General features: G+C 50.0%; 1 protein-coding gene and 1 long non-coding RNA gene across 13 annotated transcripts in view; one reads left to right on the forward strand and one right to left on the reverse strand.

Annotated features, from left to right (window-relative positions):
• Positions 1-16694, reverse strand: part of OTOF (otoferlin) — a 100759-nt gene that overhangs the window by 60244 nt on the left and 23821 nt on the right. For 9 of the 10 annotated variants that reach the window (XM_049095441.1, XM_049095439.1, XM_049095440.1 and 6 more), the window contains exon 3: positions 5771-5859. In XM_049095441.1, coding sequence (XP_048951398.1) covers positions 5771-5859 — 89 coding nt within the window. Of the gene's footprint in view, positions 1-415; positions 567-5770; positions 5860-16694 lie in introns of those variants that run through there. The other variant, XM_035700473.2, reaches the window with a different exon arrangement.
• On the forward strand, positions 309-8800 carry LOC112664664 (uncharacterized). 3 transcript variants are annotated; one of them, XR_007402895.1, is made up of 3 exons: positions 309-870; positions 1640-1708; positions 7678-8800. It is a non-coding gene; the product is annotated as an uncharacterized LOC112664664 (long non-coding RNA). The 3 variants fall into 3 exon arrangements; XR_003139874.3 differs by lacking the exon at positions 7678-8800 and adding an exon at positions 2783-3253; XR_004805987.2 differs by lacking the exon at positions 7678-8800 and adding an exon at positions 2546-2730.

The following is a 16694-nucleotide window of genomic DNA, read 5'->3' on the forward strand; positions in this document are numbered from 1 at the left end:
CTCCACGCCATTCCTCCACTGGAAAGCCCGACTCTGCTTCTGGGTGCTTCTAAGACCCAGCCCAGCGGAGGCCTCCCTTCTGGCTGCGTCCCAGCCTCTCCCTGGCTTGGGCAGTGCCCACAGAGGAGAAATGCTGGGATGGGGTCATGGGACCTGGAGCAGCTGCCCTTGAGTCTTGGTTTTGTCTTTATGACACAAGGAGGCAGTGGGCTTGCAGCCTCTGCACTGTGTAGACATTCTAACAACAGACTATAGTTAGGAAAAATACAGGTCTTTTGGCAGCTTCACTTCTTTTGGTTTTAAATCAGTGGCTTTCAAACTTCAGGATAAACAGAATCTTCCGGAGGGCTCGTTAAAACATGGACGACTGGGACCTGCCCATCCATGGTTGTGCCGGGAACTGTTTACAACTCACTGGCCGTGGAGAAGAACAGTCCTGACCCGTGGCTCCTGCCGGTTTCTGTGGTGTCAGTACTCCCACCAACGGCCGAGTGCAAGCTTCCAACGGTTGCTGAACCCCGAGTTGGCAGATGTGCACCATCTGCCCTTAGAGCTGGTAAGAGCCAGCTCCAGGTCACCACGGGCCCAGCCGCTGCCCGGAGTCTGAGGCCGGAGAATAGGTATTTCTGACAAGTTTCCAAGTAACGCTGATGATGCCGGCTGGGATCCCTGTCCGCTGCTGCCCTTTGCCAATGGGTCCTTTTAGTTCTAGTAGGACCCACTGAGCACCTGCTGAGTGCCGACCCTCAGGCACATCTTTCCTGGGAGCTGCCCCAGCACAGCAGAGGAAGGATCTGCAGAGACGCTGCAATGTGACAAGACACCCCCAGGGGGCAGGATGGAGCCATTCCCCCACAAGTGCTAACTGAGGTCAGTCTCAGACCCTAGACTTGGAGGGCCTGAGAGGAAGGCTTGCCCAGCATGTCCTCCACCCCTGCTAGACGCTCTGTGATGGGCCTCTCGCTACTCCACCGCTGTTCTCACTGCTTTAACCACACTTGCTATGTGGCCCACCTCCTGGCAAACTCCCCACTCCTCACGCCCTGGTCTAAGCCTTGTCCACACACAGACTGGATGCCATCATCCTTAACAGGAGCAGTGTAGACAGCAGAAAGAGCCTGGACCCTGGAGTCAGGCAGAAGCGGATTGGCCCTGTAGACAGCTGTGTGACTTAGGCTAGCTCTCCAACCTCTCTGAGCCCTGCTTTTTTCCGTCTCCTCAAAGGAGGTGCTACTACCTGCTTTACTGGGAGGCAGTGAGAGCACTCAAGTGAAACTCCTCTGACACTGCTGCGCTCAGAGGCCCTCCCGTCCTCCCTCCACTGACTTCAGGAAGGGAGGGGGTGCTATCGGCCCACGGGGTGCTGGTCTGAAGGTCTTCCTTGCAGGGTAGGCTCCGGGGGCAGATGTGCAGCCTCACAGAGCCAGGGGTCTGTCTGAGGCCCAGAGGGTGGGGCTGGGACCCTGGAACCCAGGGGATAATTTGGCTGGGGGGCTTTCACTTCTGAAAGTTTCCCCCAACCTCTTCCAAATGAAAATAAAAACCAGTGTTTTTATTTTATTTATGGATGATTGAGATGATCTCAGTCTTATGTAAAGTATGAAGAAAAGCATTTTTATAAAGCTTTTTTTTTTAACAGGTCCATCCAAAATGTACCATCTAAGCAAAACCAGGGTGTGCTTGCTGTGAAAACAAAGCTTTAGAACAGGTGTGCTAATATAGCTTCCCACAAGATGCCCCCCACAGCCCTCCCTCCTTTAGGGAGGGAGCTGGTGCAGGAAGCCCCAGCTCGGGCCTGTGTGGTGACCCCGGAGACCTCCCTGCCCACCCTGGCTACACACCCAGTGAGGTCTGCCTGTTGCCTCTTCTCCTTGGGGTGGGTCAGCAGGGAGGAGCTGCCTGGGAGGGTGGGGCCTGGGGTGACCAGGCAGGGTGTGCCCCTAAGCCCTCAGACAGCAGGGGCCTTTCTCTGGAAAGTGGAGGTGTGAGGCCCTTTGTCCTCTGGGAAGGAGCCTGGGGGTCGGGAGGTCTGAGCTGAAGGCCAGCTCTGCCCTGCCCCTGCTGTGTGATCCTGAGCCAGGACCCTTGCTGGGCCTCAGTTTTCCCAAGTTAGGTGAAGGAGATGGGACCTGACTTTGTCTTCTGATAGCCTCTCTTACGTGGCCCACTGAAACTGCCCATCACAAAGAGGGCATCCCCTAAGAGCCCACAGCCGCGGGGGAGGCTGGCTCCCCCCCTCCCCAGAGTGGCCAGGTGGGCTGAGCTGGGGCAGCAGGGAGGGGGGCGTCAGGCATGGATGGGCCCAGAGAATGACCACAATAGAGCGGCAACCAGGCGCCAGGGCCTGTCAATAATTCATTGCTTTCCCCTGGGAGCCCGTGTCAAGTGCCCAAGGCCTGGTCAGGCCACCACTGCTCTCCTGGCTCCTGAATTATTCAGAAGTCCCAGGAAACTGGCACTTCCATCAGGCCATTCTTCATCAACCGTTCCGGACTGGAAAGGGGGACACCCCAGATCCTCTGGACCTGACACCTTGTCCTCACAGGAGGCCCAAGGTTCCTGAAGGAGGACCTTTTCAAGGCAGGCTGGGCAGACCTGGCGTCTCCTGGGGTCTCTTCCTTCACACCATGTCTCATCCTCCTGGCAGCCCCTACCACCACTGGGTCAGGGCCCAGCTTCTAAGCCACCTTCTGCTTCTAGAACAAGTCTCTTTCTCTGAGATAGGTGGTGATGAGATCAGGCCCATAAATTCTGTTTCTCATACCAGCTTCCTTTACCTCAGTTTCCCCAAAAGCATCAGCCACGTGACTTGGCTGTCACCTTGGAGTGTCCTAAACTTTTCGGAGAAGAAGGACCATTTGAATTTCTGCTTCCAGACTGCTCCAGCCTGCACACCCTCTGCCTCCTGACCCCATGGGGGCATTTATTCCTTCACTCATTCCACAAAATAAGCGGGGACCTGCGAGTGGCCAGGCACTGTCCCAAGCGCAGGTGTGGTTCTGGTGGCTCCTAAGCTCAGTGTAAATCCCAGAGGCTCCCCCTCCGCTCAGCTGCCAATGAGAAGGAGCCTGGCAACTCCAGGGTGGGGAGACCTGAGCCCCATCTGACTCCAAGCACCCTGTCTCCCACTCCAACCCCCAAGCTGGCCTGTGTCTGGATGGGCCTTGTGCTGTCCTCGAGATGGCCACTCCATTTTTCCATCCTTTCCAAGAAAATAAGAGGACCCTTTCCCAGCAGGCCCAGACCTGCCCTGGAGGGGTTTCTTGCTTCTTAAGTAGGGGGAAGGGAGGGTGGGGAAAGAGGAAGAAGGGGAGAAATAGGTTAGGGACTCCCCTGCTCTGGCTCTCTCTTGTTGGCATTTCAGAACAACTAATTGAAGTCTGAAGTTTCAATGTATTCACTGGGATGATATTCAATTTCCCAATTTAACAAATACTTCTGATTTGTTTATAGTAGGAGTTTTGATGTTTCCAAGGGTTTCCAGCATTTCTGTGACTGTCTAGCGGCTTTCATTGTAAACAGTACACCAATCTTGTTCGTGTCAGTGGTTTCCATAATCACTGCTCACATACCCTGGTTTTCTGGGAGGTCCAGGATTAGAAAGGGAGAAGGAAGATAGGCATCCTAGCACTAGCCCTGCTACCATCCAGTGTTCTCAGTATCTTCTCTGAGACTCAGTTTCCTCATCTGTGCACAAGGGTTACCCTGGCTGAGGCTCCCGGAAGCTCTGAAACCTGCATGTGGGTCCCTGCTGGGGTGCCTGGATGCCTCTCCTGGCCCTCAGCTTCCAATTCTTTTTTTCCTCCCCCACTTTGGTCTGTGTCTGGGCCCTTCTCCTGTTCTTGTTTCTCCTGTACTCACAGATCACCCAATCTCTCACCCCAGGGAAGAAAGTTTTGCTTCATCTTGGGGACGCCTGGTGAGGTATCTCATAACCTCTCTTATGGATGTCATAGCAGCTGCCTGAATGATGTGATACCCCAACAAGCCAAGAGGCTGCCTCTCTGCCCTAAACATCTTCCCTTCTGGTCCTGCCAGGAGGCCTAAAATGCCCACACCCCATGCTCAGCTGAGATGTTATGGGCTCCCAATAAAAACCTTTGAAGCCTGTGTGGTTCAGCCCACCCCAGTTCAAAAATCCCCTCCACAACATTGTGGTCTACTCTCTGCTTGGCCTCTCCCAGTGATGAGGAGCTCACTACTTCCCAGCAGCTCACTGGCTTGAGAGCTCTGGCTACCTTTCAGCTGTCTGCTGTCTCCCAGCAATGCAACCTGGTCCTGGTCCTGCCTCTGGGCACACATCTCTTTTCCTGTTCCAAATGGCAGAAAACCTTCTGAGGGCACAGGTGTGGTGACTTAATCTCTCACTTCAGTACCTCCAGCACAGTGTCTGCCTGGTACAGAATATTTGCTCAGTGAATGTTTGATGAGTGACTGGAAGAGTGGATAGATGGATGATGGGTGGATGGATGGTTAGATGAATGGAAGGATGAAAGGACAGAAGGATGAATGGAAGGATGAATGGATGGAAGGATAGATGGAAGGATGGATGGAAGGATGGATGGACAGAAAGATGGATGGAAGGATGAATGGATGGAAGTGATGGATAGATGGAAGGATATCCATGTCCTCTGTGGTTTTCTCCTTGAGGCTCTCATCCCCTCATCAGATTTAAGTCGCTTCCCCTGGCAATCCAAGGCGCTGCCTACTGGTATCCTTTCCAGCCAGCATGAGGCCAGTGGAACCCTCATCCCCTACCCCTGTTCTGATTGTTATACTTCTATTAATATGACCTAGGATTAGGTCAGATTTTCTTTTGTTTGTAATCTCCTCCCACTAATGAGTAATACTGCACTCTCAGCAAGTAATATCCCCATGCTTTTCTGGACATGTTACTGTTCATCCATGACCCCCTCTAGCTGGTATAAAAGCAATTGGTTCTGAATCTCCAAACAGGACTTTACATTTATTATATTTAGCCACCATTCCAGATTGCTCAAATCTGAGTTCTGCTTATTGCCCAGACAGATGGATGGGAACTACTTTTACTAAACCTTTAGTAGTGATAGTGCTCATGTGGCAGGTGTGCTTCATTGAAGAATGTAAGCTCCACGAGGGTAGGCACTTGCTATCCTCAGCACCTGGTTCAGTGCCTGACACACAGTAGGCACTTCATAAACATATGGGGAATGAATGAATGAATAAATGAATGGATATCTATCTCATTTAATTCTTACAGCTTCCTTCGAGGTATATACTTAGACTTCGTACAAACGAGTAGATTGAACTCAGAGAGGTTATGTAACCAGCTCTGGGTCACACAGTAGATGGCTGCACTGGGAATCTGCAATCAGGCTTTCCTGGTTCCCAAACTACTACATCAAACTGCCGCAGTTTGGCAAGTTTGCCCTCAAGGCGGTAGATGATCTATTGAAGTATATTATCAGCCATTCTGTTAACTCCTCTGCTGGGTTACTGTGACCCAGGGATGGTGTAAAGCAGAAGACTTAAAGAAGGAGACAGAAAACTGAGATGGAGCTGGGGACAAAAGGAGCGAATGGGAGGGTATGGGGTTCTTGGCTGACAATGGTTGAGAGGGTAGAGGGACTCTGAGAGACAACATGAGAGAGCCAGGAAGGGGGTCTTTGACAGTCAATCCAGGGTAGGCTGTGGGTGTGAGTCCCCTTTAAAGCCCAAAGGAGAGGGCAGCCCAAGGAGCAAGGCAGGGCCCCAGTCCCTTTAGGCCCCACCTCTCCCACCCGGCACTTACTTGTTGCTAAAGACTTTGCTGTAGTTGAAGATCTGAATCTCGAGTATCTCATTGCTGTCGATGTTGCTGGCCACTGGCCACCGGAAGGTCTAGGGAGAGAGAGACAGCTGTGGCCTTAGATGGAAATGATGGCGGGGGGGTGGGGGGCTGAGGCTTAGGAGGCAGATCCCTGGTAGGGTGGCCCTCCACTTCGGCCCAGTGCTCCACAGGGATAAAGTTCCCACTGAAAATCTCATTTAATTCCAACCACCACCTTGTAACATGGGTATTGTGACCCATGCCTCTTTCAAAGATGGCGCTCAGAGACGTCCAGTGACCTACCCAAGGTCATGGGGTGAGTGCAAGAACCTGGGCCTAACCAGTACTTCTGACTCTCAGCTTAATTCCTGGGGTGCACTCAGGAGTGGGTGGCACAGCCAGGATGGAGTGGGCTCCAGGGTAACAGCAAGGACTGTGGGCATAGGCTCAGTTTTTGCTGTGTGCTGAGTGGAGTTATAAGCTTCCAGCTCTCTCTGGCCAGAATCTTTTTGGTCAGTCTAAGCGAGAGGTCCTGGGCTCCCCCATTCAGGTCAAATCACCCCTCACCCTGGCAATGTTAACTCTGGGGACAGATTTTAGCTGTTTGGTGTTATTAGGGTCAGGTCCACAGAGGAGAGGCAGCCTGTCTCCAACATGCTGTTTCTATATTTACCCTCCCCACTTCTATCTTGGCTTCATTATTAAATCGATAATAATGATGAGTAGGAAGTTGAGTGGGATTTTTCCTGATGTCCTAGAAATGGCAATGAGGGCCCAAAATAGAGGCTAGAGGTGCTAAGTACCCATCCTCTGAAAAGAGCTGCCAATAGGCAGAACCGGGCAGCTGCCTCAGGGCTTCTTCAAAGGCCTGCTACCCCCATCCCAGCCCTTCTTCTTTCTGGGGTATGAAGAAGACTGGGAAAGGGAACGGTGGCAACAGTCACATCTCAGGCATTTCTGTGTCCCCTTCCTAGGAGAATTGCTCAGAGAGGTTAAGGCACTGGCAGGAAGGGAGGCCTGGCATGCAAGTTGCCAGTCACATCTGCCGGGCAGTAGACTGATTGGTCTGTCCCTCAGACCTCTAGGGAGACCCGTGAGGCACCATGGCCATAAGGAGCCTGACAGTGCCAGTGCAGTGTGTGTCAAGTGTGTGATTTCTGCTCTGTGGGGCCAAGTGAGTGGGTGCTACGAAGGGCAGCCAGGCTCAGCAAGCCTGCCCTCCAGGGGAGGGGTCCTCAGCTTGGGTGACCCAGGGCTGGAGTTGAGGTGGGGTGGGGTCAAGTCCTCAGTTGGAAATCCCTACTACATGGTGGGCCGCTCAGGTTCCCCGCAGAACCCACCCACACGGTGCTCTATGAGACAGACAGACAGGGTTCGCAGGTCGGCCGTGCTGACAGCTTCCAGAGCTGGCTGGAGCTCGCCAGAGAAGCTGCCCCACCACAGAGAGTGGGCGGTGCCCCCCCCCCCCCCCCCCCCCGAATCAGACCATGTCCACCACCCCAGGCTGGTGCGGGAAGAGGATGCGGAGGGCCTGAGCAGGTATCCATGTTTGGAGCCACAAGCCGGACAGAAGCGAGAAGACCAGGCCCAGGCCCAGGCCCAGAGAAGATGCCAGACTGGAACAGCCTGGACAGCAAACCTTTCTGGACAGGACCATGAGTAACTGAAGATGACCAGAAAGCTCTGAGGTCTGCTCACATGCCGCTAAGAGATGGGAGCAATGGGATTTTGACAGAACAGGTGGAAAGCAGTGACTTAAATTTGTTTCATTTTCATACCCACTGAATCCAGACTGCCGATAGGCTAGAAAGAAGTAGTAACGATAGTAATCTTACTAATAACTGCCATTTATAGAGAATTTTTTTCTAAAGATTTTATTTATTTGACAGAGAGAGCAAGAGAACACAAGGAGAAGGACAGGGAGAAGCAGACTCCCCACTGAGCAGAGAACCCTATGTGGGGCTCAATCCCCGGACCGGGATCATGACCTGAGCCAAAGGCAGATGCTCAACTGATTGAGCCACCCAGGCGCCCCTATAAAGGACTTTTTGTTATGCAAAGGTCTGAATGCTTTAGATTCACTAATTCATTTAGTCTTTACTATAACTCAAAAGGCTGCTCCCGTGTTCTGTTTCATACACAGAGAAGCCAGGCCTCTAGAAGGAACATGATTCAGAGAACTCTGTGGGTGGTGGCCGAGCAGACCCAGGGGGGGCCCTCTGGGAGCTGGCCTTGCAAGCCATTGCAAAGCGCCCTTTTCCCAGATTGGGAACCTGGACATTTGGGGGGCACCAGGCCAGCTTGGCAAGACATTACAGGGTGCGGACAGGGCCTGTCTCAGGAAAATGGCCTTATGTCACTCTCCTCAGTCCCAGGGAGGGGCCAGCTGGAGTGAGCAGGTGAGAGAGGAGGAAGCAGTCCAAGAAGGGTGAAGGCCATGGAGGGAGAGGATTCTGAGCCAGGTCTGGGGAGGACTTTGGAGGCCCTGGCCTGCAGGCCTCATTCAGTGCGCTTCTGCTCCTGCTGTCTGGATGCCTCCAGCTTGGCTGAGTGTGTGGTTTTCTTAATGAAGTTGCTTTTAATTGAGCTGCAGGGAAATAAGCTCTTTCGTGAAGGCCCAACTCACCAGCCATAGTGCTGCGGGAAGAGGCCTGTGGAGCCTCTGAGCTTTGCATTTCCTGGGGATGAAGCAGGTGGGTGTTTGCTCCCCCCTGAGAGTGTGTGGGTGGGGTCTCGACTTTGGAAGGAGAGAAAGACTAGGAGGAAAAGGAGGTCACTGTGGAAGTGGTGCCGTCAGGGAGGGGTGTCGAGCAGTTACATGGATGAAGTGAACACAAAGGATCAGCAGAAGTCCTTTCAAGGAAAATTAGAGGCATGACTTATTTTATTTGGTTTTTCCCTGTGGGGACTTTCTACCTGTTTGGAGTTGACCCTCTCATCTCCCTGACCCTGCACCGCCTCTCCCTCTCCTGCCATCACTTTCTGACCACCTCTCTGCCTTGGTCTGCTTATTTCCCGTTTCTCTTTTACCAGAAAAAAAAAAAAAAAAAAAGGTTGTTTCTTCTCATTGTCTGCTCCTTTTTGTTGTTACTTCCTTTCCACCAGTTGGGGAGATGTGTACTGATGTATAGAGAGCACAGGAAGACCACAGGGGAGGTTTGGGGGCTCAGGAGCTCCTGGGCCTGTGCACTCCCCCTCAGAACCCACAGAGCACATCTGGGTAGAATTAGGTACTTCTCAGAGCTCTCTTTGCTAATAACCCAGGCTCACAGCATATGGCCGAGACATGCTTCTTTCACACAGGGGGATGTGGAGGGTATGAGAGGTGTTGCAGGACACACAGCTGGGTGGCGGTGGAGGCAGGATTGGAACTCAAGGCTCCTGATACTTAGCTCAGATCTTGACCCACCACACTGCACCTTCTCCTGAAGCTGGAGATTAGCTGAGGTTGAATCTCAGAGATAGTCTGTGGCTCTGACAATCCTAGATTGACAGCAACCAAAATGTTCATTTCTTGAGTGCTGATCGTGTGCCAGGCATTGGCTCCACACTCTACGTATATTATACAATTTAATCCCCACTTTGCAGATGATGGAACTGAGGCTCAGAACGAATTTGTCCAAAGTAATTCAGCTATTATGTGGTAATGTAGCTTAGTAGTTGAGATAAGAGCAGGGCCTCTCAGAAGTCAGTTGTCAGGTAAAGAAGTCTAAGCTACCCTGCTGGCGAGACCACGTGGAGAGAGGTCCTGGAGAACCCAAGGCCACAGGGACACTGCCAGGTATTCCAGCTGGTTGTGGAAGAACTACCCAGCTGAGCCCAGCCAACCACAGAATCATGGGAAACCCTAGAATGTGGAGAACGGGGTAGTACGTTCCACAGCTCTAGATAACTGTGACACTCCCCCATGCAGTCTCTCTAAGAGTCAGGCTTGTGTTGGGGAGGCCTGACATCAGTGGCAGAGCTGGGCTCCATGCCCCGGGCCTTGTCTCTCCACACACCGATGCTTTGCTCCTTCTCCTTCTGTTGCCCCAAGAACTCCAGAGATACCTTGACTATTGCTCTCAGAGTAGTTCAGAGCATGAGCAGAGTGGGCAGGTCCAATTTTGTCTTGTCCACAGAGGTCTCCCTACACCTGGCACAGTAGGTACTCAACAAATGAGCCTCAAAATGGCTGCTTGGGCTGGCGGCGAGTGAGCTTGGGTGGGTCAGTTCATCTCTCCACACCTTAGCTTACTCTTCTGTGAAGTGGAGGTGAGGGTCACAGTACTGCTTCTTGGGGTTATTGTGAGGCTGGCAATGCGCCGGCACGGAACCTGGCCCAGGGTGAGAGTACGACCAACATGGTGGCCTATCGTAGTGATTCTTCTTGTATTGTTAGTTCTGGAAGCCAGAGTTCTGGAAGCCTGGCATTCTTGGGGATGCTGCTGCAGACACTACAGGAGGTTTCTGGGAACAAAGGGCCTCTCTCCAGCCTGAGAAGGTACCAGTCTGACTTTCTTCCTGTGGCCACAACAGCTGAAAGTTGTGCCTTCTGTTTCTGAGGTGCTCTGAACATTGGTGGCCTAGAGACTGGGCCAAGGGAATCCATGCAGCATTTAAGATTCTTTACCCTGCCAGCCTCCAAACACTCTAGGGGATTCAGATAGTAGCTAAGCCAAACACTGTCACTCAAGATGTCACCAACCAGCAAACCCCATTCAGGGGCAAATGTTTTCTGAACACCTTCTGGGTTTATTGAGTGCTTCCTTGTGCCAGGTTTTGTACATGGCACTGTGGACAGTACAGGAGGCAGGGGCGTTTCTTGGTTCTGCAGGAGACCCGAAATTGCGACCATGATAGGAACATTGGCAGAAGTAAGGCAGCAACTGTTAGGGGCTGGAGGAGGAAAGGAGGACCTCCCTTCAGAATAGGGGTCTCAGGATCCCTGGGAATGAGGAGCAGTGACCTAGTTCGCCAGCCCGAGCCTTGGCCCTGACCTGGCAGGTGCTGACCCGGGTGGCAGGGTTCTGTATCCTATCAGCCCCAGAGATCTAGGACCCAAGGAAAGGTTTCCCTGAGGAGCTGGAGGATGACCTGGATTATTCGAGCTTCCTCACTGACTATGTCTGGAAATATCCTAAATCAGCAAGGGACAGTCCTCCAGATCTGGAGAGGAAATTGGAATGTGTTGCAAAGCTTTAGAATGCAATGGAAAGGGGTTGTCTTGGGAATTTAAAGACCCAAGATTCAAGTTAGGTTCATTCTTTGGTTCATTCTTTCACTTGGCAATATTTCCTGTGCCCTGTGCTGGGGGCCAGGCCACTGATGAACCAGACAGGTGCATTCCTAGCCCCATGGAGCTCAGAGCCCATGACTTCCAGGTACAAGTGAGGTGGGCAGGTGAGGCCAGCCTCTGGCCTCCTCACTCCCAGGCTAATGACTTCTCCCTCCTCTGGGCTCAGAAGACCTGTGGTCCATCTTTGACTGTACTGGGTCCCTCTCCCCACTGGACTGAGCCCCTTGAAGGCAGGTTCACTTTGCAAGTGACCGTACGTGCTGGAATCAAATAGACTTGGGTTCAAACCCTGATTGTGGCTACTTATCACCTGGAATGATTCTAACCTAGTGAGTTATAATGCTTGTGTGACGTTCTCAGCCCATCCTGCCATACACTAGGTGCTCACTACATAGCAGCTGCTCTTCTTATTATTCCTACAAGTACTGTTGCTCTTGTGGCCTCACCTCTGGAGTCCGGTCCACATTGCTCCTGGCTTGGAGCCAAATCAAACTGGCTTAGGGTGGGCTCAGTGTGGGGACTACTCTCCTTCCCCCAGGGTAGGGGCCTCTGCTAGCTGCTGGCCTGGTACAATGCCATTCTCTCTCTCTCTCTCTCTCTCCCTCCCTCCCCCCTCCCTCCTCCTCTAGAGCTGTAGGTTAAATGCAGGGGCTCAGGTTCCAATCTCAGGGAAAGGAGACACCACATCCAGGTTCTGTTTCCACCCATTGTTGTCTGAAGCATTGTCTTTCTTCCAAGGCCACCTCCTCCCTACTCAGGTTCCTCAGGCCAGCCTGCAGCGGTCCCTCTCACCCTTGTCTGAGCAGAGAAGGGAGAGACATTTGCTATCTTGTCTTCTATTTCATTTTTCAGCCACGCAACTGTCCTGAAAGGCAGGCAGAGCAAGGAGTTTATCCCCATTTTACAAAAGGGGAATCTGAAGTCCAGAGGTTGAGTGGCCAGCCCAAGGTCATGGAGTTTGTTAATGTCTCAGGGAGGACTGTAGACCAGTTCTCAGGACTCTCAGGCCAGTGCTCTTTGTATCTCATTGAGTTGGTTCCTGAGGGCCCTGGGCACAGTAAACATGAGAAAAGAGACTTTCTGAAAAGCAAAAGGGCCTTCAGAAATTTTGCCAGGGGCCAATGATATGCTTTTTCCAAGCTTCTTCTGGAACCACAGGTAGATTGTCTCTTTCAGGGACCAGCGAGGAAATTTAGGATTTGTCTACTCCAGTCTGGGGAGGCAGGTGTAAGCACAGGTGCAGTTTCAGACCCTCTTTGAGGGCTGAGCAGACCCAGGCCCCTGGGCCCTCCTTGAGCAGGGGGTGGAGGGCTGCCTCCCCTGCTTTGTGGGGGTGCACTGCTGGTCAGTCATTGCTAGACTGCTGGCTACTCCTCAGAGGGAGGAGTGGTGGCAGGGCACATGGAAGACCAACACGGCCTTGAACGGTGGTGGGGGTCAGGCCCAGGAGCAGCTTCCTACTGCTGCCTCTGGAATGGGTTTATAACCTAATTGAAGCATGGACTTAGAATGCTGGCTTTGCTACTTACGGCCCTTGGGAAGGATACATGCTCTCTGAGCCAGAGCTTCATCATCTGTAGGTTGCCGTGGAGATTGGATGGAAAGGATTGCTCAGGAAGCAATGCTGCTGCTCAAAGCTGCCACCATGATTGTCAGATGGGGCTCCCCCGGGGAAGTGAGGGGCAAGTCCCCACAGTGTGGGAGGGCCTGAGCTTTGCAAGTCATTTAGCATCCTTGGCCCCCATTCCAGGAAGTGCCAGTCGGTTCCCCACTGCAACCACCAGAAACTTCCCAGGCAGCTCACGAATCAGTAGAACTTTTCCCAGGTGAGGACCACTTCTCCCCATCTTGGGGCAACTCTCCAACTTTGGCCATCTGCTTTTGCTTACTACTCCCTGGCTTCTGAGCCCCGCCCCCCCAACCATGGAACCAGAGGCTCCTCCATGCCCAAGTTCCTACATGGATCCTCATGCGCTGTTGAGCCTGCTTCCCCCTCTGGGGTATCCTAGCCTGGCAGACAAGAGGCACTCAGAATGTGGCCCCATGCTTGTTCTTGGGGCCGGCAGGGACTGCCTCTCCACTCGCCCCATGTTGGGCAGCATTGGGAAGAGGAAGGACACGGTGATTAACTTTGAATGTCATGTATACCTGTGGCTCAGGTGTCCCGGGGTGCAGTTAATGGAAAGGTGTGGCAGCGCCCTTGGAAGGGGCATCAGGTTGCTCATTGGCTGAGGCCTGGGTGGACAAGTCCCCTGGGAGACTTGATGAGAAGGAGAGAGTCAGATGCTCTGCCTGGATGATCAGAGGCAGAGGCCCAGGAAAGCAGGACTGTGAGGGAGTGATCCAGTGTCTTCACTCAACCAACCCCTCCTCTCGGGCACCGACTGATGTAAAGGGGAAGGGAGGGAAGCATAGGTTGCGTAGTGGGGTAAGCCCAAGGCCAAGATGCTGGCATAGTAGGGAGCCATGGTTCCATCATCCCCATCATCCCTCATTTTATTCATCATACCTATCATTGGGTTCACTTGACACATGGGTAACAGAGGCTTAGAAACAAACTGAAAGTGACACAGCCAGGGGTGGAAGATGTCTAGAACAGAACTGTCCTTGTGGAGGGCACAGCCTGCTGGCAGTGATGGTCAGTGGTTACTTTTGAGTGCAGGAGAGAAGGCCAAGGCCTTGCTTCCCTGTGCCTGCAGCTGTGGGCATATAGACACAGCAACACTGTGTGGGATGGGCCCAACATGAGGAGGAGACAGGGGTTCTGGGTGGCCCCTCAGCCTGGTAGCTGCTCAGCTAAATACCAGCTTCAAAGGGCACAAATAGTCTTCCATGAGGCCCTTCCAGCCAGCTGAGCCAAAGGTGAGAAGCAAAGCCCAAGAAGGAAGGAGTAAGCTATTCTGGGGGTCACAGCAGAGCTTCTGTTTCATGCCACGATGGTAACTTAGGACTGCTGGTTCTTACCCCAAAGTCAACCCTGGAGAAACTCTAGAAGCAAGAGGGAAATACAGATTCTAGTAAGTAACACACAAACAGACAAACAACTGTGAGAAACAAGAGACCAAAGCCTCTTTGAGCTGATCTGTGTTGGGGAGGTTGGAGGCTCCCTGGCGGAGGCTGGGGAGCAGCCAAGATAGGTGTTCATGGACCTCCTCTCAGTGAAACCTCAAAACTAGTTTGTTAAAAATCTAGCCTGCTTGCTGGCCACCATGTTTCTCCTTAAAGGGTTAGATAGGAGACTTTGCCTGTTTCTGTGGTGACTGGGGTCCCCCTGGTGCTTTCAACCCCTAGGGCCTGACACAGCTGGTTTTGATGCTTCCCCAGACTGGTCAGCAGACAGGGTAGCTGATCCCAGGGGCACTTGAACTGGGTAAACAAACACTTGGAGAGACATTTCTTCTACAGGCAAGACAACATCCTGAGCAGTATATACCACAAGGGCAGGATCATTAGAACAAATGGACCATAAAGACGTATATTAGCAATATAAAACAAAAACAAGGGATACTAAGAAAGAAAGAACAAATTAGTCAATCGGAAGATCATTTTGAAGAACTCAGAAAAAAGCAGGAAAGGACTGATAGGCCCTTTTATAAAAATATAAAAGCAAAGAAATGGCAGTTAGAGGTGCAAGTAGCGGCATCTGATAACAGGAGTCGGAGAGAAGTGAACAATATAAAAACTGAATGGAAGGAACCTTTGGGAAAAAATGGAGGTAGAATTTGCTATAATAAATGAAAGATGAAAAGCCTTGGCTTTGAAAAGAGCTCACAAAGTAGTGCAAAACGGGAGCAATAAGGAACCCCACAGTCAGACACATTATAATAAAATTTGAGAATATCAAGATAAAAGAATTACACTTTTTTTCTCCCCCAGGGAAAAAGAAAAGATCCCACTTGAAGGTACAAGAAACAGATGGCCTTCAGACTTCTCAACAGCAACAGGCACTGCTATTCTGAAGTAAAGGAAAGAATTTTGAGCTTCGAATTTTATATCTAGAAAGTCCTGTTCAAATTTGAAGAAATAAGAAACTATTCTCAGATTTACAAAGATTTAGAGGGTTGGCTATGCAAAGACCCAAATTGAAATGGCTTTTAGAGAAAGTACTCAAATAAAAAGAAAAACAGTGCCAAGAGATGCTTCAGGAGATAGGAGAAGAAAAGGTGATTAGATATCTTGGTGAAGACTTTTGTTGTCCTCAAAAAAGATAAAGAAGGCTAGGGCAAATAAAAAGAAAAGGAGAACACACATTCATAAGAACCTGGAATGAAAATTGTATAATCTAGACAGTGTGGGCTGAGGTAGGGAAATCAAAGAGGCTTAGGAGAGAGAGTATTATAATACTTGCCACGATGGGGGAATTATAATTACTGATTTATTTTCCAGCTATCAACAGGGACCAAGGAAGGGTGACTACCTTGAAAACATAGAATGTATAACTTTTCACTTAACAAAAGGAAACCCGATCTATTCCATGGAAAGCTGGAAAGGGGAAAAGAAAACAAACAAACAAAAAGGACAGCAAATGGAAAATATAAAATAAGATGGTGGTAGAAATAAAAATCAAAATAGCAATTAGAATAGATGTAAATGGATGAAACTAATCAAAACGCAGTCTCCTAGTGGGAAAGAAAATTTAATCTACAAATATATGCCCTAAAAAGACACACTTGAATTTAATAGCACAGAAATACTGAAAATGGAGGCATGAAAAAAGATATACCAAGAAAATTAAAAAACTGAAAGAGATAGACCAGGCAAATGAACCAAAATTAGCTGAGATCATAATCTCAACATCTAGCAAAATAGAAAGCAATGCAAAAAAACATCATATCAGACAGAGAAGGATATTAAGTACCAGGAAAAAGAAAAGTAGATAAGAAGATATAGCCATCATGAACATATAAAACTTATTAGTAATATAGTTTCAAAACACATCAAGCAACAAATGACAGCTACAGGGAAAAATATGTAAATCAGCAATTGTAGAAGTAGATTTTATTGCAATCATTTTTGAAACTGAAATCAAGAAGAGAAAAATGAGCAGAAAAGGTGAAGAATTGTGTCTCTGCCTTTCTCTCTCTCTCTCATGAATTAATAAATAAAATCTTAAAAAAGGTTAAGAATTGAATAGTACAACTAAGAAGCCTGAACTTATATTATAAAAGCTTGAAGTTATATTGTTTTCTATAGAGAACCCTTCACTGAACACATTCCTTTTAGGCAGGGGGAGTATTTATGACCATGCATAGAGGCCCTAATCAAGGTCCCAATAAATTCTGAAGTATCACTATCATACAGACTGTGCTCTTTGATCATAATGCAAGAAAACTAGAAACGAACAAAATGAGACTCTAACATGTCATATGTTAAAAGAAAATCATAAAGAAATACAAAAAATGTTTAAAGCTGAAGATAATGAAAATACTACATATAAAATTTTGTAGGATGTGGCTAATATCGAGCAAAATTTATATCTTTAAATACATTTATCAAGAAATAAAAAAGTTAAAAATAACAGGCTTAGCATTCAATTCAGGAAGTTAGGAAAAGAGCCACAGAGCAAAATAAATAAATAAATAAATAAATAAATAAATAAATAAATAAATAAATAAAACAGGGAGAAGG

This window comes from Canis lupus, chromosome 17 (assembly GCF_003254725.2).
Source record: "Canis lupus dingo isolate Sandy chromosome 17, ASM325472v2, whole genome shotgun sequence".
Taxonomy (NCBI): domain Eukaryota; kingdom Metazoa; phylum Chordata; class Mammalia; order Carnivora; family Canidae; genus Canis; species Canis lupus.